Source organism: Globicephala melas, chromosome 2, assembly GCF_963455315.2.
Source record: "Globicephala melas chromosome 2, mGloMel1.2, whole genome shotgun sequence".
Classification (NCBI taxonomy): domain Eukaryota; kingdom Metazoa; phylum Chordata; class Mammalia; order Artiodactyla; family Delphinidae; genus Globicephala; species Globicephala melas.
The window spans coordinates 53,443,692-53,470,093 of record NC_083315.2 but is presented as its reverse complement, the minus strand read 5'-3'; the positions used below and the strand labels follow the sequence as shown (position 1 = coordinate 53,470,093).

Sequence of the window (26,402 nt, the reverse complement as noted above, 5' to 3'; positions counted from 1 at the left end):
TGTGCCCTCACAGCAAAAGACACAAGAGAGACGACTTCTCGCCGCTGTGCAAGGATGCAGAAGGAAGGCAGCCGTCTGCAAACAAGGAAGACAGCCCTTATCAGGAACCAAACTGGCCAGCACTTTGACCTGAGACTTCCAGCTTCCAGAACTGTTGAGAAATAAATGTCTGCTGTTTAAGTCACCTTGTCTATGGAAGTTTTGTTCAAGCAGCCTGAAATGACTAAGAGAGACACCATTTCCTTTTCTCTGCCTTGAATGGGTGAGGTGGCAGGTGCGGGGAGGAAGGAGTCAAGGTAGAACACACATACAAAAAGTGCACATTTTTTAAGTATACCCTTTGATGCACTTTCACAAATCACACAGCTGTGTAGTCAGCCCTGAGCTCAGGAAACAGTGTCACCAACTCCCCAGAAGCCCCCCTCAGGGGCAATTGGTTGTCTTCTCTCTTCCATCTCATGCAGCCTGTGTGGGGTGTTGGACCTGGGCCTACCCCACACTTGATGAATGCACCAGAAGGCTAAGTGGTAACTTGGGAAGGACCCAGAAAGGAGGAGGGGACATTGCACCCAAGATTTCCTCTGCTCTGAACCATTAAGTCCTCCCAGGAAGGACCAGGCAGGGGTGTGGGGTTCAAGGTCTGCTTAGGAATGGAACCACTTTATGCTGCTTGCTCATGGTGAGCATGGCCCTGACCACCCTCCTGGCCCATCTCCCCTTCCCCAGCTCTGTGGCTCTAACATTAGAATAGAGTGTGCATCCCTGGCTCCTTATCTTCACCAGCCAACAGAGTCGACATCTCTCAGTGCATCCTAAGTGTCACTTCTGCTAGAATAGATTCCCTGATGTGGGGGAAAGAGGAAGGGATGATCTTGCCACCTCTGCGTGTTCATAGTGTCTTATTCATACTTAATAATAATGATTGTGGAATAATCATAATCATAGCTAACCTTGATGGATTCCTATATGCCAGAAAAAGTTGTCATAGCTTCCCTAAGATGTGAGAACTACAATGATCCCCACAACACAGGTGTGGAAAGCAGGGTGAGGGAAGTGAGTTAGCCAGGGAAGGGCCAGCATTCCCCTTACGGTATGTCTCTGATCCAAACCTCTGAGCTACATGTCTGCTCTAGGATAGCACTTCCTACAATGCAGTGCTTTGTGTACAACTCAACCACTACCCGCTCTTCACTAGATGGGGATTTTCTGCAGAAAGGCCTTCTATCTCCCATCCTTGTACTCTGGCCACTCATCCAGGGCTCCTTGTCAAGTGTCCACCAAGAAAGAAAGCAAGGAAGACCTTGTAGATAAATTCCCATCCAGAGGAAGTCTGCCTCTTTTCAGGGAAAACCTAACACCTTGAAAACATACCCTCTTTATTTCAGGAGCTTATTGGTCAAAGTAATGGACTCCTAATTGACTGCCCCTCACCTATATAATGTGCATGTTTGAATCAAACACAGCATATTAATGAACTTAGAAATATAGTTATGGAAAGCATGTCTGTTTCAGCGTGAACTATGGCTGAGAATAAAGAGGCAATCTGAGGAACAGTCCTTTTAAAATGATCTGGAAGCCTAGTATCTCCTTTCAGCTCTCCAAGGTAGCTTGTTTGTAATATAATTTATGTGACTTTGAATAAATGTCACCTTCTTTACAACCTGATCCTTGGGAGAACCTGGCATTTTGAGTATCATAACCAGGGTAGTTAGTGGGGTTCAAGCTAGTGCCACCTTACTTCACTGCACTCAGATGTCAGGTAGCTTTCAATGGAGGGGAAAAATCTCACCAACTGGAAAGTTTCAGATGACATTTGGAGAAACCAGCAAGAACGCTGGGGAGAATGAGCAGAATGTTGTCTTTTGAATTTAGGTTCTTGGCCAGAACATTATGGAAAAGAAAATTTCAAGAACACAGTGGGAATGACAATCCTTGCCCTGTGGCTCTCTGATGTTACTTAATGTAAGAACCTAAATGAAAAGGTTTTAAAAAGGGGTATTTGGTATGGGATATTAAAAATATAAAAGCTGACTTCACATTTCTCAAATACAAATCATCCACGGTGCCCATGGATGAAGCAGTGGTGACCACTGAGGTGGGGGTTCTCCCACTCTCCAGCTTGGCTTCATCATTTGAACCATAAACATTCCAGGTTGTAGGGGATGGTACATGTTTAAGAACTGGCTTGCAGGAAGAAGGCTGATTAGTGTGTTTGCCATTTCTGTGGTCCCAATCAGCAGAGAGTCTGTGCAGAAGATGCCAGCCAGGCCACACAGGTATGGAAGCAGTAACACTAGCTTCATCACCTTCACCGTGCAGCTACGTGGGGCTGGACCTAGTGCCTGCACCTTGCTCAGTGCTTTGCTGCATCCCCTCTGCTCACCCTCACAGAACTATTACCTCCACTTGGCAGATAAGGAAACTGAGATGCAAGTGCCCAGGCTCACATGGCCAGTAAGCGGCAGAGCCAGGACTGGACAACTGAGCCAGGGCTCCTAGACTCTGAAAGAAAGAAAGAAAGGAGTGCCTACAAAGACAGGCAGAGGAGGGACAGCTCAGGGACTCATAGCTGTGTTCTCAAACAGTTAAGGTCTTATCCTGTGGAAAAGGGAAGAGATTTTATCTGCATTGCTCTAGAGGGTAGGACCAGCGCCCCCTGGAAGAAGGTACAGGGAGGCGGATTTCACTCCATTCAAGATGTTAGAGCTTGGTGGGAGGAGAACTGTCCCAGGGGAGAACACCCTGCAGAGAGGGGGGACCATGACAACCAGCGGACCCCCTCCCATCCCACGGGTCTATCAACAGTGTCTTTTGGAGAAGCATGTTCCAGATGTGAACAGTCCTAGTCCAGGAAATCAAAACCTGGCAATCTAGAGGAGGCACAGCCATTTTCCAAGTGTTTCGTTTAATTCAACTCCTGAGTACCGTTCAGGATGCCTCTGGGGTTCTGGATCTTTGGGCTTTTTTGAATAGTGCATGGCCTCGTATAGGACACTGTAGGCGAAATAGAATATTGCATAAAGTATGTATATGTAGTGCTCTTAAATATCTGAATATTAGCTATTCTATTAGATATAAGTATGTAGATACAGAGATATCCCAACGCCTTTGCCTAGGAAGGGGGCCAAATGAGTTACGGCCTTTCTTGTTGAAAGATGAATCCCCGTATCTTCATGCCCCAAGAGTATCATCATCTGACCACCAGCACCATGAGATGGGGAGTGTGTATACACAGCACTGCCACAACCAGCCCCTGGTGAGAGCACAGACAGCATGTATACAAAGATCCAGCTAATTTAATACGTACATTAATAAATATTTTAAATAATAAATTAAATAAATACTAAAGCAATAAATACTTTTATAAATACTAACATGAACTCAGTAGCAAATACAGGCACAATTTAGTAAGAATGAGCCCCCTTTTTTTTTCACCCAAATCAAATCTGTGAAATATTTACTAGATGTAAAATGCAGCCCTGTTGAGTCCAACGGTTTCTGTTTGTTTCCTGGGGCTGGGGGGATCCTTTAACGCATCAGTTGTTGAGAAGCCTTGCTCCTCATCTCTATTTTTGGTGGGAAAGCAGGGTTTCAGGGGAGGCAAGTCGGGCGCTGTCGTGGTACCTGGCAGGGTGGCACCAATAGAATGCCCCAGAAATGGGCCACGGGGAGAACGTTCAATCGAGCACAGCCCTGTCTGGGGGCCGCGCTAGCATCAGGCCGGAGGGGTCCTTCATCAAGCCTAGCGTGTGCAGAGCTGCCACTGACTAGAGCCAGGGCACCTCTCCATCCAGGATGCTGCAAACTCCACCCGGCCCCGCGGCACCCGCCCGCTGGAGAGCGTAATTACCCAACAGATGCAGATTCCTCTCCAGGCGAATGGCAGACTGAAACAGGAGCTCCTCGCGGTTGTCCAGGGCGGATTCCGCTTCCAAGTGGCTCTGCAGCCAACAGGCATACTCTTCCTTACTCAGAACCTGGGTGAGAGCCGCTGATGAGCACCCAGGCCGAGCCCCATGGCCGGCCCCGCTCCTTCCGCGAAGCCACGCCTCCTCACCCTCTTGGCGATGCACAAGGTGCGCAGGCCCTCCACAGCGTACAGGTTGAGGTAGTTCTGAGTCTTGCTCCAGATCTTCTTTTGATGCCTTCCTCTGGCGTCATCTAAGTTGGAGTAAGAGCAGAAACAAGGATGAGTGAGAACAACAGAGCCCAGTGAAATGGCCTGGACTCCCAGGACACCTGGCCCGTTGAAATGAGTTTGCATATATGCAGTTTCCGCAGCTGAGAGCTCAGCGCCATCAGAGGTTCTAGCTGGGTACTCTTCTCACCCAGGGAGAGAAAACAGCCACATTTTCAGGTCTCTAAAGTAATCACACTCAGAGAGCCAGAAAGTAGGATGATGGCTGCCAGGGGCTGGGGGGAGGGGAGAAAGGATTTGTACAGAGCTTCAGTTTTGCAAGATGAAAATTTCTGGAGATCTGCTGCAGACCAATGTGAATATACTCAACACTACTGAACTGTACACTTAAAACTGGTTAAGATGGTAAATTTATACTGTGTTTTTTTTTTAACCACACACACACACACACACACACACACACAACAACTAAGAAATTAGCTATCAGCTAGTAAGATTTTTCCAAACATCCACCCTTTTCTGTTTTCTGTAGACACAGATGTGGAACAGACTTGCTGTTTATTACCAGACTGCAGAAGTGCTGACTCTGAGCCTCACCACTGTGGAATCCATGGCAAAGTGACACACACCTTCGTAACTCCACCATGTTCTTGGGTCAATAATTGTTAGTGAGAAGGCAGAAGGCACTTTCGTTTTCGTGTGATAAAAGTATGTTAGGAGTGAATGTGTTTCAGAGCCAGTGAGGACGATGTGGCCCTCCCCATTCTGCCTCACTGTAGCTGGCTGCAATTGGAATGCTAGCAGGAATTTTGTTGCAATTCATTAAGCAGGAATGTCATAGGCGCCCTGTCACATCACTGTGATTTACTCCAACAGCCTCCAGAAAGGGCGCCCAGAAAACATCTGCATCAGTAGATTTAGCCCACCTCTTGCTTCATTACTTGTCAGTAGTATACATGTTCAATATAAAACTTAAAGCAAAAGTTAGATGTTATTTTAAAAAGAACCTCATAACATTTTTGACTATTTCTAATATCCCTTGTTGAAATGAGAATCTCACATAAACAAAACCTCATTAAGAGTGATCTGGCATCTTTTCGTCCAGGAGGTGGGTGTAAATGGAGGCACATAAACTTCCCGTTTAGGAAAAGTCATACTTAAAAGTGCAGTTTCTATCCTCCTACACCAGTCATGTTGCCAGACAGAATATAAGATGCCCAAATATCTGGAGAAAACTATAATCCGAAAAGATACATGCACCCCAATGTTCACTGTAGCACTATTCACAATAGCCAAGACATGGAAGCAACCTAAGTGTCCATCAACAGAGGAATGGATGAAGAAGCTGTGATACATATGTACACAATGGAATACTATTCAGCCATAAAAAAAGAAATAATGCCATTTGCAGCAACATGGACGGACCTAGAGATTATCGTACTAAGTGAAATAAGTTGGACAGAGAAAGACAAATACCATATGATATCACATATATGGAAACTAAAATATGGCACAAATGAACTTATCTATGAAACAGAAACAGACTCACAGAGAGAGAACAGATTTGTGGTTGCCAAGGGGGTGAGGGGTAGAGGAGGTATGGATTGGGTGTTTTGGGACTAGCAGATGCAAAGATATATAGAATGGATAAATAACAAGGTCCTACTGTATAGCACAGGGAACTATAACAAGCACTTTGCTGTGCATCAGAAATTAACACAACATTGTAAATCAACTTATACATCAATAAAATAAATTTTTTAAAAAAGAATAAAGGTGAGAAATGATTTACACCTTCCAAAAAATAAGAATATAAGATGCCCAAATAGCACATAGGACATACTTTTACTAAAAACATTATTTGTCGTTTATCTGAGATTAAATTTTAACTAGACAGTCAATATATTTTCTTTGCTAAATCTGGCAACCCTACTTTCCATTGGTGAGGCCCCTGGTCTGGGGAAGGCTGTCTACTAACCAGGTCAGCTCCTTGACACACGAAACACTCTTAATCTTCTAGATCTGTGCTCTTCATGGAGAAGACAGTGCCCCCAACAGACCGAAGACTGGTCCCTTGGAGGCAAAAAATCTTATTACGCATAAAGCACAGATACATGTACAGTACATAAACAAATATACAGCATATCTGTGGCATTAAAATGTCATGGAAGGGCCATTAGAAAAAAAATATCTAAAAAGACTCCTTAAGGGGGCAATAATGAAAAAAAGAGAGAGAGAGTTGGGAAACACTGCCCTAGATTATTGTGCTATAGGAATTTAAATTTCCTGAAAAGATGACACTGAAAGTCATCTTAATTTTGACTACCATTTACTCCTGGTATTGTGATAACATTATTCCAGATTCCTACTGTTCTTTGAGCAAAGACATGTCTAGCTGAGGGACTCTGGAATTAACAGTAATAAAGTACTTGAGTTGTCCAGAGGGGGAGGGGAAGGCTGCATTCCAGAGCAGGAGCAGGATGCAGGGGCTGTGATGCTGCCCTTAACCACACTGGTCCAAACAAAACTAATGAGTGAGAGAAGGCAGGGTGGGCCACTGGGGACGCAGGGTGCCCTGGACAAGGGTGCGGTCACAGACCACACTGACATGTTTCTGTGCAGGACGGAGCCCACCCAGCCCAGCAGGGAGAGAAGCCGTGACCGCCACATCTTGCCCATCCCTCCCCCTCTATTCTTGCCCTTGGAGGAGGATGGAGCCATCACAAGTTTTGTGTCTTAAAGACCACACAGGGACTTCCCTGGCGGCGCAGTGGTTGAGAATCCGCATGCCAGTGCACGGGACACGGGTTCGAGCCCTGGTCTGGGAGGATCCCACATGCCGCGGAGCAACTAAGCCCATGCACCACAACTACTGAGCCTGCACTCTGGAGCCCGCAAGCCACAACTACTGAGCCCGCGTGCCACAACTACTGAAGGTTGTGTGCCTGGGGCCCGTGCTCCACAATGGGAGAAGCCACCGCAATGAGAGGCCTGCACACCACAACAAAGAGTAGACCCTGCTCACCATAACTAGGAAAAGCCCACGTGCAGCAATGAAGACCCAACGAAGGAAGGAAGGAAGGAAGGAAAACCACACAGAATGGCACTGGACTGAACCTCAGGCAAGTGAATCTTAAGGAAAAGAAACCAGAGAGAAGGGAAAGGGACCCAGCTTATGCTTTATGCCTATAACACACCAAGCACTGTGCTAGGAGCTTGGACAGGGGCTTCTTGTGAGGTCAGAAGCCTGATTTCCTTTGTACAGATGGGAAACTGAGGCACAGGAGGAGTGACTTGTCCAGGGTGACCCCAGCCCATAAATGTAGACTTGGGATTTGAACCAAGGTCTGCAAGGTAATGGGTGGGGTAGAGTCCCTGCTTTCTACTTGACCCCACACAAGCTAGTGGCAGGGCAGGCAAGACATAGGCACATCCAAAAATACAACACATTCCCCATCTACCAGCAGCTTAGGCTTCTCGTGCCCTTTTTGGTAAAAGTGTTGTGAACTCTTTGAAGAAAGATGTTGGACACCCATGTGCCCTCCTTACTTTATCGCCTGCACACAGGTAGAGCAGCTTGGCCATCTGCAAGCCTGCTCTGCTCCATACCCTGCCCACCCCACCTCCAAAGTGAAAGTTGAATGATTTATGTACAATGTCAGGGTGTCACTTGTGGATAACTTCAGGATTACCCCAGAGCCATCCCCTTTCTTGGGAAACCACTGGGGGCTCTGAACATCCTGAATCTTAAATTGCCTGGTGTCTACATGTAGCTCTGACCGATTCAAACTTATTTGAAGTGCACACTGCTTGGAAATTCCCAGAGGAAGGCAGAGATCTACACAAACTGCTTATTTTTAAGGTGCCCCCTTCAATGTCACGGTTTGGGCAATGTTGTGCTTTGAACCTGTCTGTTCCATGGCTTTGTTCTTTCTCACCTGTAGTTAATTCCTCCCAGGACCAGGTGGAGGGGTCTGGGAAGCTCCCCAGCTTGCATAAGGGCTCCCTTCACCCCTTGACCTTGAAGCTGACTCTGAGTGATAGAAGTTTTGTTTGTTTGTGCTTCATCTAGAAATTTGAGGCTTTCTACTCATTTTTAAAAGTGCACTGCCAAAAAAAAAAAAAAAGTGCACTGCCAGCCAAGTACAAGCGTGGCCACTGCTGCAGCCTTCTTGGTTGCTCTCGTGTCCCTTGCAACAGCTCAGCAGACTCCCTGCCCTCTCTCTGGGGTGGGGGTAAGCCTCTCCTGCCATCCCATCCCACCCTTGCTTGCTAGAGCTGGTCCAGTCTTTTCACCTTATCCATGACCCACTGTATGTAGTAAAGTCTGAAACACAGCGGTCCATTAAACTATCTTTAATACAAGGCTGTGGAATAGGATAAAGGTGATATTTTTGCAGTAGAATAAAATCTTCTCAGATAATTGTCATACCTGTTTTTCTTTTGCATGGATGCAAAATCAAATTTCAGAATGAAGGAGGCCCTTGGAATGCAAAATCAGCCTGTAAATTGGATTCTACATCCACCCTAGAACCAACACACGGGTAGGAAGGCAAACCCTGCCCTGGAGTAGGTCACCCTCAAGAAAGGCCATGCAAACCGCTTTCAAAGACGCATTTGCAATTCGCTCAGCTGCCTTTGGGAGGCGATAGCTCTGTGACAGGAAAATGGATTTGTCTGCAGAGATCCACCAGTGCACTTTCCCTTAACTGGAGCTGGAGTCCTGTTCTGAGGCACTGAGGTCACGGCGAGAGGACCGTGGGAAGCAAAGTGGTAACCCCTAGCTCCGTTCCAGAGCCCCAGAAGGGCATATCCAGCGTAAGGATTTCCCACAGGTGGTACCCAGAGCTGTTTCCAGGATATAGAAGAGAGGGAGGCTGTGGGGGTCAGGCAGTGGTCCCTCTCCCATCTGCCATCTGCCATCTACCCCGCTTCTCCCCCCTGGAGGTCAGATGTGACCTCTTTTGTCCTCTGGGCACAGAGGGAGGGGTGACTAGGTTTACTAGTGGGGACCCAGGCCCTCCCCCTTCCAAGTCCCAGAAGCATTTGTATCTGGAAAGAGGTACAAGTCTTTCTGCTAAACAAAGTTTCACCCTCTACACCAGTGGTATATGAACCCCTCTTTTTCAACCTGAAAGTTACATGGAAGTCAAGTGCAAAAGAGACCACGATGGAGGTTCTTGGCTGTAAGACGGCCAGAGGCCAGCAGCCCCCACTACCTGGGCCCTCGCTGTGGCCTGAGAACACTCCATAAATGGGCTAAAAACCATGGCTTGGGCCTCATAGGTGCCCAAGGTCCAAGCGATCACAGGGCAGAAAGGAACCTTCTGGGACTTCTAATCTAAAAGCTCTTAACCTGCATTGCCCAGATTTAAACCTGATGCTAGGCCTCACCCCCATTAATCCCCAACCCCATTCTTCTGAGGTGGGTTCAGGCACTGAAGCCCTCCATCCACTGGGCCCTCCCCCCAATTCTAGTCCAAACCCTTCAGACAAGGAAAAGCCCACCCAGAGAGGCAAAGCTCCACTGGAGGGAGGGGCTGGTTTCTCAGGACTGCTCCCTGCAGTGGGCAGCTGCTAGTGGAGGGGAGCAGGGTACCTGTGGAGCAGGGCAGCAGGAGGTCCATGACCACCGAGTCGGCCCCCTTGGTGTAGACGTTGATCTCGTCCGTGAGTGGGTGCCGGATCACCACTGACATCCTCTTGCGGATGGAGTCGAAGCCCAGCGTGTGCAGGAGCTCGAAGGTGAGCCTGCCCAGGTGGGGCAGCTCTACAGACACCTGGTCGTGCAGTCGGTCCACGAGCGCGCAGCTGTAGGCGCGGGCGGCGTAGACGAGAGCTGCCTCGTCGGGGCTCTCGGCCTCGTAGCGCAGCTCCCGCTCGGGCTCAGGCTCCTGTGCTGAGCACTCAGGTGCCCAGCCGTCTGCCCCGCTGCTGTAGCCATTGCTGGCAAGGCCTGGGGCCGGCGGGCGCAGCCTCTCCTCCAGCTGGAACAACGTGCCGTTGTTGGCCAGCGTGGACAAGAGGCTGGACTTGTGCACCGACTTGTTGGTGGCCATGCTCCCAATGCTGCTGCAGCCCGAGGCCAGGCGGCTGGGCGTGAACCTCCGGAGGAAATCTTCTATCGTCTTCACCGGGGACTTCAGCTCGAAGCGCACCCTCACCTGCCAGGGAAGTAGTCGGAAGACAGGTTAGGTGTCTCCCAAGAGCCCTCACCCTGACTCCCTTAGGGCCGCCCTCCACTTCCCCAGGGGGGCCTGAATACGGATTTCCCATTTCCCACTGAAAATTGCAACCAGAGTCAGCATTTCTTCCTTGAGACTATCCCTTGGCCTCTTCCTCTTCACCTCAACACAGGTTCTGCCATATTCACTCTTTCAGGATGTGACTGTAGGGTAGCAATGACCAAGGCCCGGGATGGACTCAGGGCATTGGGTGGCCTGTGGTTCCCAAGGCTTTGGGACTGTCCCCTCACTGCAGTGGCCCATGGCTTTACAGAAACTTCCCAGGAGTGGGCCTGCCACTGCCTGGCATGAACCCTGGATTTTTTTTTTTTCAATTAAAAAAAACATTTAACAAAAGACCAATTTATACATTCTTTTGAATTATGTCCATAAAAAACTTAAATTTACACAAAATTTCCCAAACCCAAAAGAATCTTTCGAAACAAATGAAATACATAGGCAAATTCAGGCTCCAAATCCTTAAACAAATGTTTAAAAAATCACAATAAATTGTGTATTTTCTAAAGAGGACTGAAAACAACAAAACGACATGTATACAATTGTTAAAGTTTCAAAAAGCTCAATATGGAGCAACAAAGCAACACATTATTTAAATGAGTGCTGTATGCTAATGATGATACAATATACCTATTTTAATTTTCTGCTAGATAATGGATTTAGAGCAAATGTTGAAACAATCAAACCACTGAATTACAGTTACCCCTTAATCTTTGCAATTTTGTCCATGGGTCTGAAGTTGTGAATTGTAGTAAGAGCCTCCAGAAACGTCAGGCATTTGGTAAAACAAGGCACATGGGACCAATTTTGATAAAGGTGCTTTTTCTTTGGTCTTCTACTGACTTTAAATATTGCTACATATCCAAGTGGGAGATTCGGACAGCCATGCCAGAGCTCCTGCTAGCTCCAAATGCCCTTGAAGATGGCACCCACCCACAGGTGGGCACAGAAATGCATCCAGAGACACGTTCATGTGCAGTCTGAGGATTCTGCTCCCTACATGGAACTCACTCCATGTGTGACCATGGGCACACACCTCAGTCATGTCGGGGTCTCTCTCGCTTATTCAGTAATTGCAACAATGCCTAGGGTCAGTCAGGTAGGGTCTAACCTAGAAACCAGACCCCTCTTCAGGGAAGTATTCCAGAGGGACTGAACAGGGTGGCAGAAGAACCCAGAGGCCAGACGAGGGATGCCAAGGCTGCTGAGAGGTGAACTGCAAAAGGAAGCAGCCTCCACCCAGGGCTGATGGCACAAGCCTGTGCTCTCTGAGTGTCAGAGCCCGTCCACCTGGGATCCGCCAGGCCCACTGGGGCCTCCAAAGGCCAGTGGGGTATGAGCAAAGAGTACAGGGGGGTCACATTGCTGCCAGATATGTTGCTGCCGCAGAGAGGGCAGGGGCCCCTTGTTCACCCTCCATCACAACAATGGCTTCACCAGCAGAACCTGCTGGAAGGCCCAGGAGGAGGGGAAGGGGTCTGGGAGAGTGGGGGTGACAGGGTACAGACCTATAGTGTGCATCAGCCCTAGAACACCTTCATTTGTATCCACTTAAAGTTGCCTAGCTGCATGACGCACAGCCATGCTTAGGTGCACCCCACCCCCTGCAACACCACCTGGTCCACCCGGAGGAGCGCTTGAGTTATAGAGGTTCCTTTCACATATAAAACCTTACTCTCTTTGGAGAGAACCTTGATGTTAACCCAAACAAAACCCAACTTGGTGTTGCTATGTTTCTACCACCCAAAGTAACTTCCCACTGATTCTCAACCACTTCCTGAACGCCAATGTTAAAGGCCTTTATTAACATCAAATACATTTACTATGTGCCAAACTCTACTCTGAGACCTTTCCCTGAATCCCACCACCGCCCCCACATCCCAGACAAGGTGCCAAAGACACAGGAGGGGACCAGCTTATAGTGTCGTCAGGATGCAAGTCCAGGCGGCTCCTACCAGAGTCTGGGCCCCAGCCCATCCTGTCCCCTCTCATGTAAGAATCTAGGACCCTGAGGCTCTGGTCAGCATGGAGGGCAGCCACCCTCTTGCCACTGCCCACCTTGGGCCACGCCTGTATGCTCTGTGCCCCTCTCATCCTGGGCTCAGTAGCTGTCTCTGGCTGGCTGCCCTCTCCCTCTTCGCCACAGTCCTAGCACCTGCCCACTGCAGTCTGAGGATGTCACCACAGAGCTACTGAGCTGGCCTGCCCCATCTGAAGCCCCCAGCACACCCCCTGAAACCTGAGAGTGGTGCTGAGCGACCGGGCTCCTGCAAGACAGGGAAGCGTGCTCCCTCTCAGGAAGACTGACACCAGTGGGGCCACACCTAGGGGCAGGGGCTCTGCGGGCTCACAGTACGATGCTCCAGAACTTGCCTTTTGTCGTGGCTGATCCGGGGATGTGACCACCACTGTGTTGCAGATGGTGAGTGCAATGAAGAAGTCGAAAATGTCAGACAGCTCAGGCGAGAGGTGGGCCAATGGGTGCTCCTGGTGCCTTGCAAAAGCCAGGCACCTGTCACACTCGCTCACCTTCTCCAGCAGCTTCGGGTCGGGCGTTATGTCCTTCTCCTGGGAAGAACACAAGGGTCGAAGGGTCAGTCTGACCCAGTGACCTGCCAAGTGTCCTTTTTAGTGCTTGACTATGTAAGGCACCTTGATTTTACTAGAAGCTGTAAACAGACCTTCACCTCATATATACACACGTCATTTTATAATTACAAATTATGTATAATCTTGATTGTATAAGAATATACAGCTAACATATGAAATGCATATATTCTTATATATAAGAAGGTACACATGTTCTTTTTATAAAATAATACCTCCAAGAATATATATTATTATAAAATTAACATATCTTACTCAGAAAGATTTGGAAAAATAAGAGAATAATAGGGAAAATGTAACAGATCTCTATCACACCACCTTACAGTAATATATACTTTTTAAAAAACATGCTTCTCTGCCTTTCCTTCGTCTTTTTTCTATACATGTACATTTTTAATCAAAATATTTTATACATAAATTGGCAGTTTCCATTTCCCCAAAAACATTATATTGCCTCAACTTTACCAGGCCTTTAAGAGCCATTTGAAAACATAATTTTTAACGGCATAAAAACAGACATACCATAATTTATTTGACCATTCCTTTATCACTGGGTACATTTTTTCGCTGTTTTATTGATGTAAATAACACACTGATAAGCTTCTATGCACAGAAATCTTTCACTGAATCACTAACTTCCTAGGTCAGAAGTTGGAACATTTCAAATACTCTTAACCCGTATTGATTGTGAAATTGATGTCAGGAAAACCTTCTCCAACACAGCCTCCCTGCTGCTCGGGTGACAGCTCCCCGCCCACGTGCCCCATGTAAACCCAACAACAATCAGTGACCACAAGTCTAGATGACCTCTATTCAAATGGCACCTTCTATATGGGTTTTGAAGGACATAAAAGAATGAGGCCACCATACGTGAACAAAACGGATTCTCCCTCTCTGGTCTTCAAAAATTTTAGAAGTGAAAGGATCTTTTAGAGGTTGTCACTCACGTACTTCTGGAAATTTCCCTGCCGGATGAGAATGGTCCATAAATGTTTGGGCGGTTGACAAGGCAAAGGATGGATTTGGGTTCATCTAATTAAATTTCTTTTTTTTAATCTGACTTTGCTTTTGCACAGTTGTCATCTTGCCCTGATGTTTTACACATTTCATAGGGCAGGACAGACTTCCTCTCCGTCACCCACTTGGCTGGGTCATCGGCAGTCCCCGCCTGGTAAGGGGACCTAATCAGTGTTTTGGAAAAGATACAGCAGTGTGGGAAGAAGGCACTGGACAGAAAAACATCCCCTAACTGAACAGAGGTAACTCCCCGGTGAAGAACAGACACTTTTGGTGACTGGGGGAGGTGACAGCGGGAAGGAGGGCTGCAGGACTCACCATGGGGCTGCTGAAGGCTGTGTGCTTGGACAGCATGCTGGCCCTCTTGGCCTCGGCACGGCTGCTGGTGCGCCGGTGTGACCTGGTGCTCTGGCTCCGATGCACGACTCGGATGCTTTGGTGGCTCCCGGTGCTGCTGCGCTGGGGCAGTGAGCCCCCTCTGGGCACCACCTCCTCCTCCTCCGAGTCTGCTTCCTGGTACCTGGCCAGACGCCGGGCTGTGGGGGAGGGGAACTAAGTGACATCGTGGGGAGGCTATGTGTGATACTGAAGGGTCTAGGTTCCACAAGGCATCCAGCAGGGCACCCTGGGCCCTCACCACCCTCGCTCTCTGATGGCGAGGCCATGTTTGACAGGGGTTTCCACTGAGGGATGGGGGATGTTCTCATTTACATGCACCTTCAGTGGACCCGATGGGGCTTATGTTCTCAACCCCACGTCACAGATGAGAAGACTGAGTCTCATCTGTTAAGGTCATGGGATGCAGGGGCAGGGGGTTGAGATGGTACCCAGGCCCACGGGATGCCAAAGCTCAGGTCCCGCCCGTGATGGCAAAGGGGCCACCCCATCCCACAAAAAGTCAAATGTGGGTGGAGATGGGTCCACATACAGCCCCTCTGTTCAGGGGGAGCCCCCATGTGAATGGGGTGGGTGGGCAGGTGGCTGGGAGGCCCACAGAGTAGCTGGGTTCCAGGCTTTGACCTTCATGCCAGGGTCACAGGGCCACCTGCTTACTGGGGCTGTCAGGACAGATCACGCATTGAGCATCTGCCTTGCAGTCAAGCAGAAATAACGGTTCTCAGGCTGTGTTGACGGTGCTCTCCTGAGAGGGCTCCTTGCTCAACGTCAGGTGGGGATGAAGCACTTAGCAGCAGGGAGGCTCACATCCTCCTGGGGTTGTACAGCGTGGAAGAATGCCGCCAGTGTTCAGACCCAGCAAGCAGAGCTCCACTGAAGAAGACGGTGATTGTGATGCTGTGCCTGGCTCTTAGGGGGCACCGTGGAGCGACAGTCCCTGAGGCCTCCAGGGCTCTCAGTGAATCACAGAAGTGCACCCACGCTGCTGTTCTTGCTAACAAGGGCTCTCAACACGTGTTCCTGGCTTTGCCCAGTTAGTTCAGCTTCTTCCATCATATGTGAGCAACAGGAGACTATCCATAGGGACCACTCGCTCCAAACAAGCAACTCTTAAGAACTTCCAGGGCAGGCCCGGTGCTGGGTGGCAACACAAGGCATCCTAACAGGAGGTGGCCCGTGTGAGGGGCTAAGAGAAAGGCCCCCCGTCTGGGCATGCCATGGTGTGGTCTGTCCTGTGGGCCAGGCCTTGAACTCAGCATCTTCTTTGGGAAGACTTTTCTTTAGAGATAAGGAAAGGGAAGTCACCTGTCCATGGCCACCAGGCCGGGTAACTGCCAACCCCAGGACTCCACCTCAGGGAGCTCCTAATTCCAGGAGAAAACTCCTGCACCTGCCCCCTTTTCCCCCTGGCAGTGAGGTGGTGAGTGGATGGCAAGGAAGGGCAAAGCCTGGACTGGGCCTGTCTAGCTCCTAGGCTTGGACATTATGAGCACGGTGTCAGCCTCCCAAGGGCACATCTGCCCGCCCACCCTCCCACAGCAGTGATGAGATGTTAGCCTGAAAGCGGCCATCCCTCAGGCCGCTGCTGGTGCGTCTGTGCTCTGTGACCAGACAGCAGTGGCCTCAGCGATGCCCTCGGGCTCTTTGGGGAAGACGGAGACAAGGAGCAGGTGATGCTTGGCCCTGGCCCTGCACCGTCACCAGGACACGAAGTAGAGAGGGACACGCCCATGGTCTGTGCAGCCGGTTCAGGTACACGTGAGCTGGGCTCAGTACTCAGAGTCAAACCCACCTGAATTCGTTTTACTAACAGATCTGAGAGGTCGGACCATGCGAGCAGCTGCGAAGGGTGCCCGCCCAGGGGCCCGTCAGTCACTGATCACAGCTCTTCTTTAAAACATGCTGCAGAGACACCTGGCTGTTTCCACCTTCCCCAGCAATGCTTTCCTGTGTCTTCTGGGGGCGATGGACCCCTTTGGTTTTATGGTAAGCATCTGACAACTGTGAAAATCCTTCTGTAATCTTACTTGGGATTCTGCCCCCAGAGCCTCAGTTCCAGTTCAAAGGCCGACTTCAGACCTGGTCCTCTGACTCCTTTATAAGCAGGATGAGGTCTGCTTTCAGGCCCCCAAGCTCTTCTGCACAAGCCTGGGGAGTCAGGGAAGGGAGAAGCCAGAGAGGGAGGCAGGTGGGCAGATGGGACACTGTTCCTGACCGGTTTTTTTGAGTGGCAAATAAAACATTAAACAAATTGGACACATTCCTATGCCTTCTGTTAATATGATTCATTTTATCATGGAGGATATAGTGGATATCATGATAATTCTTGGTTTTATAAAACTCACAAAAATCTCGTGCTTCCAGCAGATCTTTCCCACCAAATGCCCCTAAAGAACAGCTTCCTATTGATGCCCCCATGTTGTCCCCCTGTTCTGTACTTGCTTCTGTTTCTGTGGCAAGGTTTCTTTGATGTTCTCAGATGCTGTTCCAGGAAAGAAGGGGAGTCCTGTTTGCAGAGCAGGTGCCCTCTCTCTCAGAGGTACGATGGCCCCAGAGACACTTCTGTGGTACAGGGACCCCCTCCTGTTTTGGGTGGGCAGCTGGCTCCAGGCACCCCTCGACTTAGGAAGCAGATGGCTCCCCTATGTGCTCAGAGGGGACAGAGGGAGGCAGCCAAGGATGAGAAAAGGAGAGGTGGGAGGAGAGACTGCCTAAATTCCAAAGTGAGGTGACACTTCCCTCTGGGAGGTCATATTCCAGAGGAAAGAAAGCAGCATGAACTGCCCAGTGCCCTGCTGAGAATTTGCAGCTGATAACAAGGAGACTGATGCGTGACAAAGGAAACATCTCTTTGCCTCTTGGTGTGACAGAGACCGGGTGCCTCTGAGGTGAGTTCCTCAAGGTTGCCCTCTTTGGTTCTGCTTGTCTGGCAGAAAATGAGTGTTTAAGCAGATGCCCACCACAGCAGATAGTGCAGGAAGCAGGGCGCCATCAGCAATAAGGAGGGGCCTTTTCTATAGATGCTGGTCCAGAGTTGCTCTGCCAGCCTTTCTGTTTTATTCTTCCTCAAAAATCATCAACCCCTGAAGCTGTGTGTGTGTGTGTATGTGTACACGCACGCACACACAGGCACATGGGCATGCAACTCTGATACAGCAGCTCTCTGGTCCTGCCCAGCTTGGGAGCCCCCATCCCCAGACTCACCATTTGCATCATGAGAATATTCTATGCCAGACACAGTGCATCTTCGGAAAACCATCTTATTCTCAGTTAAAGTGCCAGTTTTATCGGAGAAGATATACTGTATCTGCCCTAGGTCTTCCGTGATGTTCAGGGCTCGGCACTGCAGCTGTGAGTCTGTCTCCTCATCATACAACTCTATATCCTGGTTAATGAAGTACACTTGGCATACTTTAACAATTTCAATGGAAACATACAAGGAAATTGGGATCAAAACCTAGGAGACACAAGGCACATAGAATGAATGACCGTGAAGACCCGAGAACTGCGGATTTAGTCCAATCTAAACGACAAATAACTACAACCCCAAGTAAGTAGGGACTATACTGTACCTTTCAGAGCTTAAACAAGTTGGCTTAGAGTCAGTATTGTTAGAGTATTAGGATATTGGCAAAGAGTTTAAACTAGGACAGCCTACGGTGCCACTGCAGAGCGGAAATCCACTATCGTGTCTGGAAGTATGGAAACCATGGCTTGTATAGAAGCAAGCGTTTTCATATTACTAAGCTGTGCTTGAGAGAAGCTAGGAGAGGAAAAAGAGAAAAGAGAAACACAAAACACATGGCACAGTCAGAGTCCTCATAAGCAAAGTCACCTCACACCCAGGCTGTCCCGGGGCTCCCAGTGACAGGAGCTGCCTGTCCCGCAGACACAACCCCACAGCTCAGAAGAGATAGTCTTTTCAGTGGCTGGTTCTGTGCTGAAGGACAATCTCTGTGATTTTGTACAATACAGAGCAGAGGGGAGAGGCTTTGAGAAGAACAGTCATGGTTATGCTTTGACAATTCAAGAATAACCTTCATGAAATCAACGCTTAATTTTTCTTTATCTCTGGAGTAACAGTATTGAACTGATACTTATGGGCTCAGAATATCACATTCAGACTAACTGGGTTCTCTGGGTAACTTAAGTATATGTTAATGCAACACCTACTACAGGACGAACTCAAGTACATGTGATATAAGACAGCAGAACGCCCCTTCCAGGCAAAGGCTAAGCCAATATCTTCTGTTCACTGTGTCCCTAAGGAGGGTGGCAGAGATGCTCACTGCCCCTCTCCACTCTCACAGGCTTTTGGGGGCATAAATTCTCAGTTAGTGATGGGGAATTGTTCAGGAAGCATGGGAACTAATAATAATAATAATAATAATAACCAATGCTGCAAAATGCAATGTGATATCCTAAGTTGACTCCAGGAACAGAAAAAGCACATCAGTGGAAAGATTAGTAGAATCCGAATGACGTCTGGAGTTTTGTTTGAGACAAAGTACCAAAGTTGGTTTCTCAGGTTTTTTTTTTCTTTTTTGCGGTACACGGGCCTCTCACTGTTGTGGCCTCTCCCGCTGCGGAGCACAGGCTCCGGACGCACAGGCTCAGCGGCCATGGCTCACGGGCCCAGCCGCTCCGCGGCATGTGGGATCTTCCCGGACCGGGGCACGGATCCGTGTCCCCTGCATTAGCAGGCGGACTCTCAACCACTGCGCCACCAGGGAAGCCCGGTTTCTCAGTTTTGACAATGTACCAGAGAAATGTAATATGCTCACATTAAGACACACTGGGTGAGGGACACATGGGAACTCTCTGTACTATTTTTTGAAACTTGTCTGTAAACCTTAAAATTATTCTGAAATAAAAATGTAGGTTTAAGACAGGAATAAAGACGCAAACTTAATAGAGAATGGACTTGAGGATACGGGGAGGGGGAAGGGTAAGCTGGCACAAAGTGAGAGAGTGGCATGGACATATATACACTACCAAACGTAAAATAGATAGCTAGTGGGAAGCAGCCGCATAGAACAGGGAGATCAGCTCGGTGCTTTGTGACCACCTAGATGAGCAGGATAGGGAGAGTGGGAGGGAGGGAGACGCAAGAGGGAAGAGATATGGGGATATATGTATATGTGTAACTGATTCACTTTGTTAATAAAGCAGAAACTAACACACCATTGTAAAGCAATTATACTCCAATAAAGATGTTAAGAAAAAAATGTAGGTTTTTTTAAGAAGTAATTGAGTGGAGGGGGGGTGGGATGAATTGGGAGACTGGGATTGACATATACATACTACCGATACTATATATAAAATACATAACTAATGAGAACCTACTGTATAGCACAGGGAACTCTAGTCAATGCTCTGTAGTGACCTAAATGGGAAAGAAATGCAAAAAAGAGTGGATATATGTATACGTAGAGCCAATTCACTTTGCTGTACAGTAGAAACTGGGAAGGAAATCCAAAAAAGAGTGGATATATGTATACGTATAGCTGATTCACTTTGCTGTACAGTAGAAACTAACACAACATTGTAAAGCAACTACACTCCAATAAAAATTAATTTAAAAAAAAGAAGTAATTGAGTGGAAAAACAAAACAGAACCAATGATGGAAAAACTGACCCCTCAGAGCCTAAAAATCTTAAGAATAGAAAAGGAGAATTTTAACTTGAAAAGCACCCAAGAAAAGATCCTTTAGATAAGTCGGGTGGGAAAACAAAAGGTAACACATTTGTCAGATGAACCTGTGCTCCTCCCAGGTGCAGAATTTGTGGGAAGTTCTTAGCAGACTATGATGACTCAAAGTTCTCATCAGAAAAGTAAAGCAGTTGTCATATGGAACTTAGTACTGTTACCTGCAGAACTATTATCATTGTCAAAAACGAATAAACTGCAGCTGTGACTGGGGATAAAGAGGTGCCGTCAGACTCAGGGACATCAAATAATGATTTCTTCTCTTGATAGCGCTGCACCCATAGTCCATGTCCTGTAGCAAAGTTCAAAGAGGAACGTCATTCACCTGACACAAGTACATCGGGTTTTATGAGCCCACCTGGCCACCTAAGAAAGCAAAAGCCCACGGTATTGTTGGCACTACAATCAGAGCACTGGAAGGAAGGCCCCGGGACTTGGACTCTGCCTCAACCCCGGCCTTTCCCATCGTTGGTACTGAATAGCACCACTGGTCATAACACAGGAATTGGACGTGTGCTGGTAGCTGCCAACGAGAAATCCCAGAAAGGAATTTCCCAATGCCTCACTAAACACCAGTCTCAATAGGCTCTGAATACTGCCTGTAATTGTCCCTGCTTAGAGATTCAAAATTCACATCTCACAGACTCTGAAAAGCCAACAGCAACACACGTTATTTCAACTGAGCCCCACACCTAAATGATGACAGAGCCCTTTTCATGCCCCGTATACCAGTGCCTTTTACCACTGAGTTCCAAGACCATGTCACACCTGTCTGGTGTGTGATGGCAGCTGAGCGGGACACGGTGAAGGTCGTTTACCTGGAGGTCCACGCGCTTCCCTGCCAGGCACTCCCAAAGCAGCATGCCGGTTTGGAGGCCACCAGAAGCTGGGGGCGCCAGGCTGCACACAGCCTAACTGCTAGCCCCTTCTTGGGACCCAAATAATGTTTTCCCTCTTCTCACAGAGTCCCTAATAGTAGCATTTGTGCTTCTACTGCTCTGATTCCTGTTATCACCAGGTTAGTATCACTCTTTCCATTGGAATCATTACAGGAGGCATGATTAAGCCGTTCTTCCACCCCAGAAGATGCCAATTCGAAAAACACTAGTTTGCGGAGCTCATTCATCGAAACGTCTCAACGTGGCCTTGCCAATGCAAACATCCCCTGAGTCCAAGCCAGTGACAAATGTGTGTTAATTAGAGCACTGGGTCAGAAGGAGACAGAGACAGCCCAGCCGGGGCCCCCGGCAGCCGTCCAGCAGTGCCCACTCATCGTGACCTCTGAGGAGACTTACCGACGGCTGAAAACAGAGACATACAAACGAGGAGGAGGACACACCAGAGCACGTCGCAGTTCATCTGCCTCTCCAGCCGGCTGCGCTTGTAGCGGGGCCCGCTGTTGTTCAGCAGAGCCTTGGTCTCATGTCCTGCGGGGGAGGCGGTGAGTCAGTGCCCAGCAGGAAAGGGACGGGCTACGCTGACTCCATGGATTGGAAAAGGGTGCTGCCATCCAATGATCCATATGGGATAAGTTCAGTCAGAAAAGTAGGCTCTACAATTAATCTCAACTATGTAACCACCACGGGGAAATGCACAGAAAGAAATAGGCTAACATGCTAAGAACACTTCTGGTCCAGATATTATTAGACGTTTTGCGTCCATCTATTTTCCTGGTTCTCTACAATGGGTTTATGCTACTTTGATAATCAGGAAAAACCCAAAACAACCAGGAGCAATGTCCAGGAATAGCCAGCCCACCATGCTGAGCCAATGCCATCACAGACAGCACGTGACACGCAGCACCTACCTGCGTAGATGACGATGCCCACGACGGCTTCTGTGTTTCGGATGGTGCAGCCTCGAAGCAGCAGGTTTTCTTTGTAGAGCCCAGCCTTTTTCCCGTTGTTGTGTATGCTGTCATGGAACAGTTGGCATGTGTCACGTGGGTGCTTACATGGCCTCACAGCTCAAGCAGCACCGCTCTGGGAAGGAAGGCCTAGACCCGGGGCTGGGGAGGGGAGGGGTGGAGGGTCTCAGTGGACCTTTGCAAGAGCTGAGATGGGGCTGGCACTCACCAGTAACTGGGCTTCTAGAAGCCCCTCCAGAGCCTGATGTTTGTTCGTTTATTTTGCCCACGGGCTTTGTGAAATAAGAAATATATGATTTTATCTCTGCCCCCGGTTCCTGACACAGGGCTCCTGACACCTTTGTAAATAGAAGTCCTAGGATAATCTTTTGTTCTAACATTTAGTCTTTGACTCCAGTTCCTGGCACAGAGCTCCTAAAATTCTCGTAATTTCCTAAGTGATCAGAGCACTAGGAACATCTTTTGTTCTAACATTTGGTCTTCGAGACCGGCTGTTCCTGACACACAGGACTGAGCCTGTCACCTGTGGGATCTGACGCTCTCCCCAGGTAGATAGCATCAGAATTGAGTTAGACTGTGGGACACCCAGCTTGGTGTGGGAAAAACCCACACGTCAGAATTGGTACCAGGACCATTGTAGGCTTCATGCCACAAGGTCTGGCCACAGCTAGAGAGGGCAGAGTCGGGAACTGGGGGACCGAGTTGGAAAGCTGGCCCAGGAAGGCCCTGCCAGGTGATCTCTGCCCATGTCCTGATCATCACAGAGAACACTTCTCCTCACCAGTACCTCATGTTGTCACAAGGGTACAAATATTTCTCTAGAAAAGGGGATCATATTGATTTCAGCAATATTTCCTACATTCTGTTTTTCTTATTAAAAGTCACACAATTATTAGAAATATTAGCATGTTAAATTTGAAATGTGGTAAACTCCATGATACAATTTTATACATTTGGTTTCACTGCTATTTAGATTCAGAGAATATCCCACGTTTAAGCAACTGCTTTTCAAACTCATCCTCTTGACCTACTAATGGCAGCCGCACCCTCACCCCTGTTGGTCAGGAGTGTGCTAGGGCCACACTGGGGTGGATGAGGTCCTGGGAGCCTGACGAATAGGTCACAAGGGGAGGCCCTGGAGGCTTTCAGAACTAGAGCAGGGGCCCTGCCTAACCTACATCAATCAGGCAGTGCCACCTGCCTTCCAAGAGGAGGGCCTTCCAAGAAGCCACCTTCTCACACCCTATGTGGACAGCCCTCCCCAGCCCTCCCACACACACCCACAGCCCAAACTCCTTCTCTGAAGTCACCAAGGATCCCTGCAGGTGTCGCCCCTCCCACCAGCTCCTAGCAGTGCCCACTGACCAGCGAGCAGAGCTAGTTTGGAGAGGTACAAGGTCAGAAGAAGCCATTAAGGGTTCCAGGAAAACAGCACTTCCTGCCACTTCTGGACCCTGGTCACCTGCATGAGGGATGGGGCTGCCTCTCAACCTAAGACACAATCTGTATTCTTCACAACCAGGGAAATCAATATATTTTATGGTGAAGAAAAGAAGCTAAACAATAAAGAAAAGCCCAAAACACCATGCTGGGGGGACGCATTTCCTGCAAGCCTGTTATTTACCAACATGGCACTGGTTCTTCTGCAGAACTCATGCAAAGGAACGTGCAGGAGGAGGGCCAATCAACACTGTGTGATGCCCTCTCCCTCCCCCCCACCTTGTGGCAATTCCAGAATAAAGTTCTGCTTTAAAAAGAGATTCAAGACTGGAAACCTCAGTGCCAGCTAAAGAGTCAAGAGGTCCGAGTGCATGAGACGTTACACACAAAACCCAGCTCCCGAGTCAGGAGTGAGAGAATGCCCACCGCCACGGTTCTCTCCGCAACAGCCGCACATGGAAACCATTTCTCGGGACAGCAGTCAAGGATGAACCATCTAAATCAAACCAGTCATGCTTATTCAGAAGAAGAGATGAACTCAACAGAAACAAGAAAAGGTATTACATTAAGCTTCCTTTGATGTGACCTACACCTTTCAGTAACTACTGTGCTTTCTAATCAGACCAAGCCAGACCAGAACTGATCACAGCAGGTGTATCGGCCTGTTTAAGGCCCCCAGCGGCATACAAATGGCAATGGGGGCTGTGCTCTGAGTGAGTCTCCCTGCATCAGAAGGGGAGGAAGGCTGGAGAACGGCGTCACCCTAAAGGTGCTTGGCAGTGCAAGTGCTGCCTTGGTCTCCTAAGGGGGAAAGTCCCTGCTAAGGGCGAATAGGCCCAGGACCCAGCAGGCATGAGGCTTGACTCCAGGAAGACGTGCAAGAGAATATGAGCCCATCACACTGCCCTCAGCACCTACCTCTGTCTTATGGCTTGACATGTGTCCCCCCTAGAATTCATATGTTGATGTCCTAACCCCCGTATCTCAAAATGTGACTGCATTTGGAGTTAGGTCTTTAAAGAGGTAATTAAGTTAAAATAAGGTCATATGGATGGGCCCTAACCCCATATGACTGCTGTCTCTTTTAGAAAATATTTGGACACAGAGACGGACAAGCACAGAGGTTAAGATGATGTGAGGGCACAGGGAGAAGGCGGCTGTCTGCAAGCTAAGGAGAAGGGCCTCAGGAGACACCAGTCCTGCTGACACCTGGATCTTGCTTCCACCCTCCAGAACTGTGAGACAATGCATTTCTGTTGTTTAAGCTGCAGGGTCTGTGTCAGCCCAAGCAAACGGATACATCCCTTAACATTTAATCTGAGCCACGTACAAGAGCTCCTTTAGTTCAAGTCCCCATTGTTTGACTCATCCAAACAATCTCTTCTAAATAGAAACTGTCCAAAAGTGCCCTGGGAAATACCACATGCAGGACGTGACAGGGCTCAGCTAATAAACTCCTGCCTGGCTGTTCTTTCTCAAGAGAGGCTGTGTCTCCTGATGGGCTTGCATGTCAGTTCTGTCCTTCTAAGTCCCAGCACTCGGAGGTGCTAGGGAGAATCAACCATATGTCCAGACACAGGTGCAAGGTGCCATGGTTGTGATGCAAGAGAAGGGGGACCTTGGACAGCAACCTGCAGCCGCCCCTCCCTAGGTCACATCACCTCTAGCCCCCAGACCTGGGTCTCTTCTCTGCTCCATTGCTGGCCGAAGCTCCACCACTGACTGGTCACACATGGGCCAGCACCCTTGCTGCCATTGTTGACTCCCCTCCTTATTTTTATATCCACACAGACATCAGTTTTCGATTTTGCCCCCTTCGCTAGCTATTCCTTTTTATTTTTTGGTATCTTTATTGGAGTACATTTGCTTTACAATGTTGTATTAGTTTCTACTGTACAACAAAGTGAGTAAGCTATATGGATACACATATCCCCATATCCCCTCCTTGTTGAGCCTCCTTCCCACCCTCCCTATCCAACCCCTCTAGCTCATCACAAAGCATCGAGCTGATCTCCCCATGCTATGCAGCAGCTTCCCACTAGCCATTTATATTTGGTAGTGTATATATGTCAATGCTACTCTCTCACTTTGTCTCAGCTTCCCCTTCCCCTCCATGCCCTCAAGATCATTCTCCACATCTACGTCTTTATTCCTGCCCTGGCACTAGGCTCATCAGTACCGTTTTTTATATTCCATATCTGTGCATTAGCATCCGGTATTTCTTTTTCACTTTCTGACTTACTTCTCTCTGTATGACACTCTAAGTCCATCCATGTCATTACAAATAACTCAATTCCGTTCCTTTTTAGGGCTGAGTAATATTCCATTGTATATATGTGCAACATCTTCTTTATCCATTCATCTGTCGATGGACACTTAGGTTGCTTCCATGTCCTGACTATTGTAAACACAGCTGCAATGAATATTGTGGTACATGACTCTTTTTGAATTATGGTTTTCTCAGGGAATATACCGAGTAGTGGGATTGCTGGGTCATATGGTAGTTCTATTTTCAGTTTAAGGAACCTCCATACTGTTCTCCATAGTGACTGTATCAATTTGCATTCCCACCAGCAGTGCAGAAGGGTTCCCTTTCCTCCACACCCTCTCCAGCATTTATTGTTTGTAGATTTTTTGATAATGGCCATTCTGACTGGTGATACCTCTTTGTAGTTTTGATTTTCATTTTTCTAATGATTAGTGATGTTGAGCATCTTTTCATGTGTTTGTTGGCAATTTGTATGTCTTCTTTGGAGAAATGTCTGTTTAGGTCTGCCACCCATTTTTGCATTGGGATGTTTGTTATTTTGATAATGACCTGCATGAGCTGCTTTTATATTTTGGAGCTTAATCTTTTGCCAGTTGCTTCATTTGCAAATATTGTCTCCTTTTCTAGGGGTTGTCTTTTTATCTTGTTTATGGTTTCCTTTGTTGTGCAAAAGCTTTTAAGTTTCATTAGGTCCCATTTGCTTATTTTTTATTTTA

The 26,402-nt window shown here is 48.2% G+C and overlaps 1 protein-coding gene across 1 annotated transcript in view; it reads right to left on the bottom strand.

Annotated features, from left to right (window-relative positions):
* ATP10A (ATPase phospholipid transporting 10A (putative)) overlaps window positions 1-26,402 on the bottom strand; it is a 174,927-nt gene that overhangs the window by 21,953 nt on the left and 126,572 nt on the right. The window contains 9 exon segments of the mRNA XM_030873088.3: window positions 3,851-3,977; window positions 4,058-4,161; window positions 9,738-10,302; window positions 12,754-12,948; window positions 14,323-14,540; window positions 17,605-17,857; window positions 20,272-20,402; window positions 21,406-21,537; window positions 21,918-22,024. Of these exon segments, the coding sequence (XP_030728948.1) occupies window positions 3,851-3,977; window positions 4,058-4,161; window positions 9,738-10,302; window positions 12,754-12,948; window positions 14,323-14,540; window positions 17,605-17,857; window positions 20,272-20,402; window positions 21,406-21,537; window positions 21,918-22,024 (1,832 nt within the window).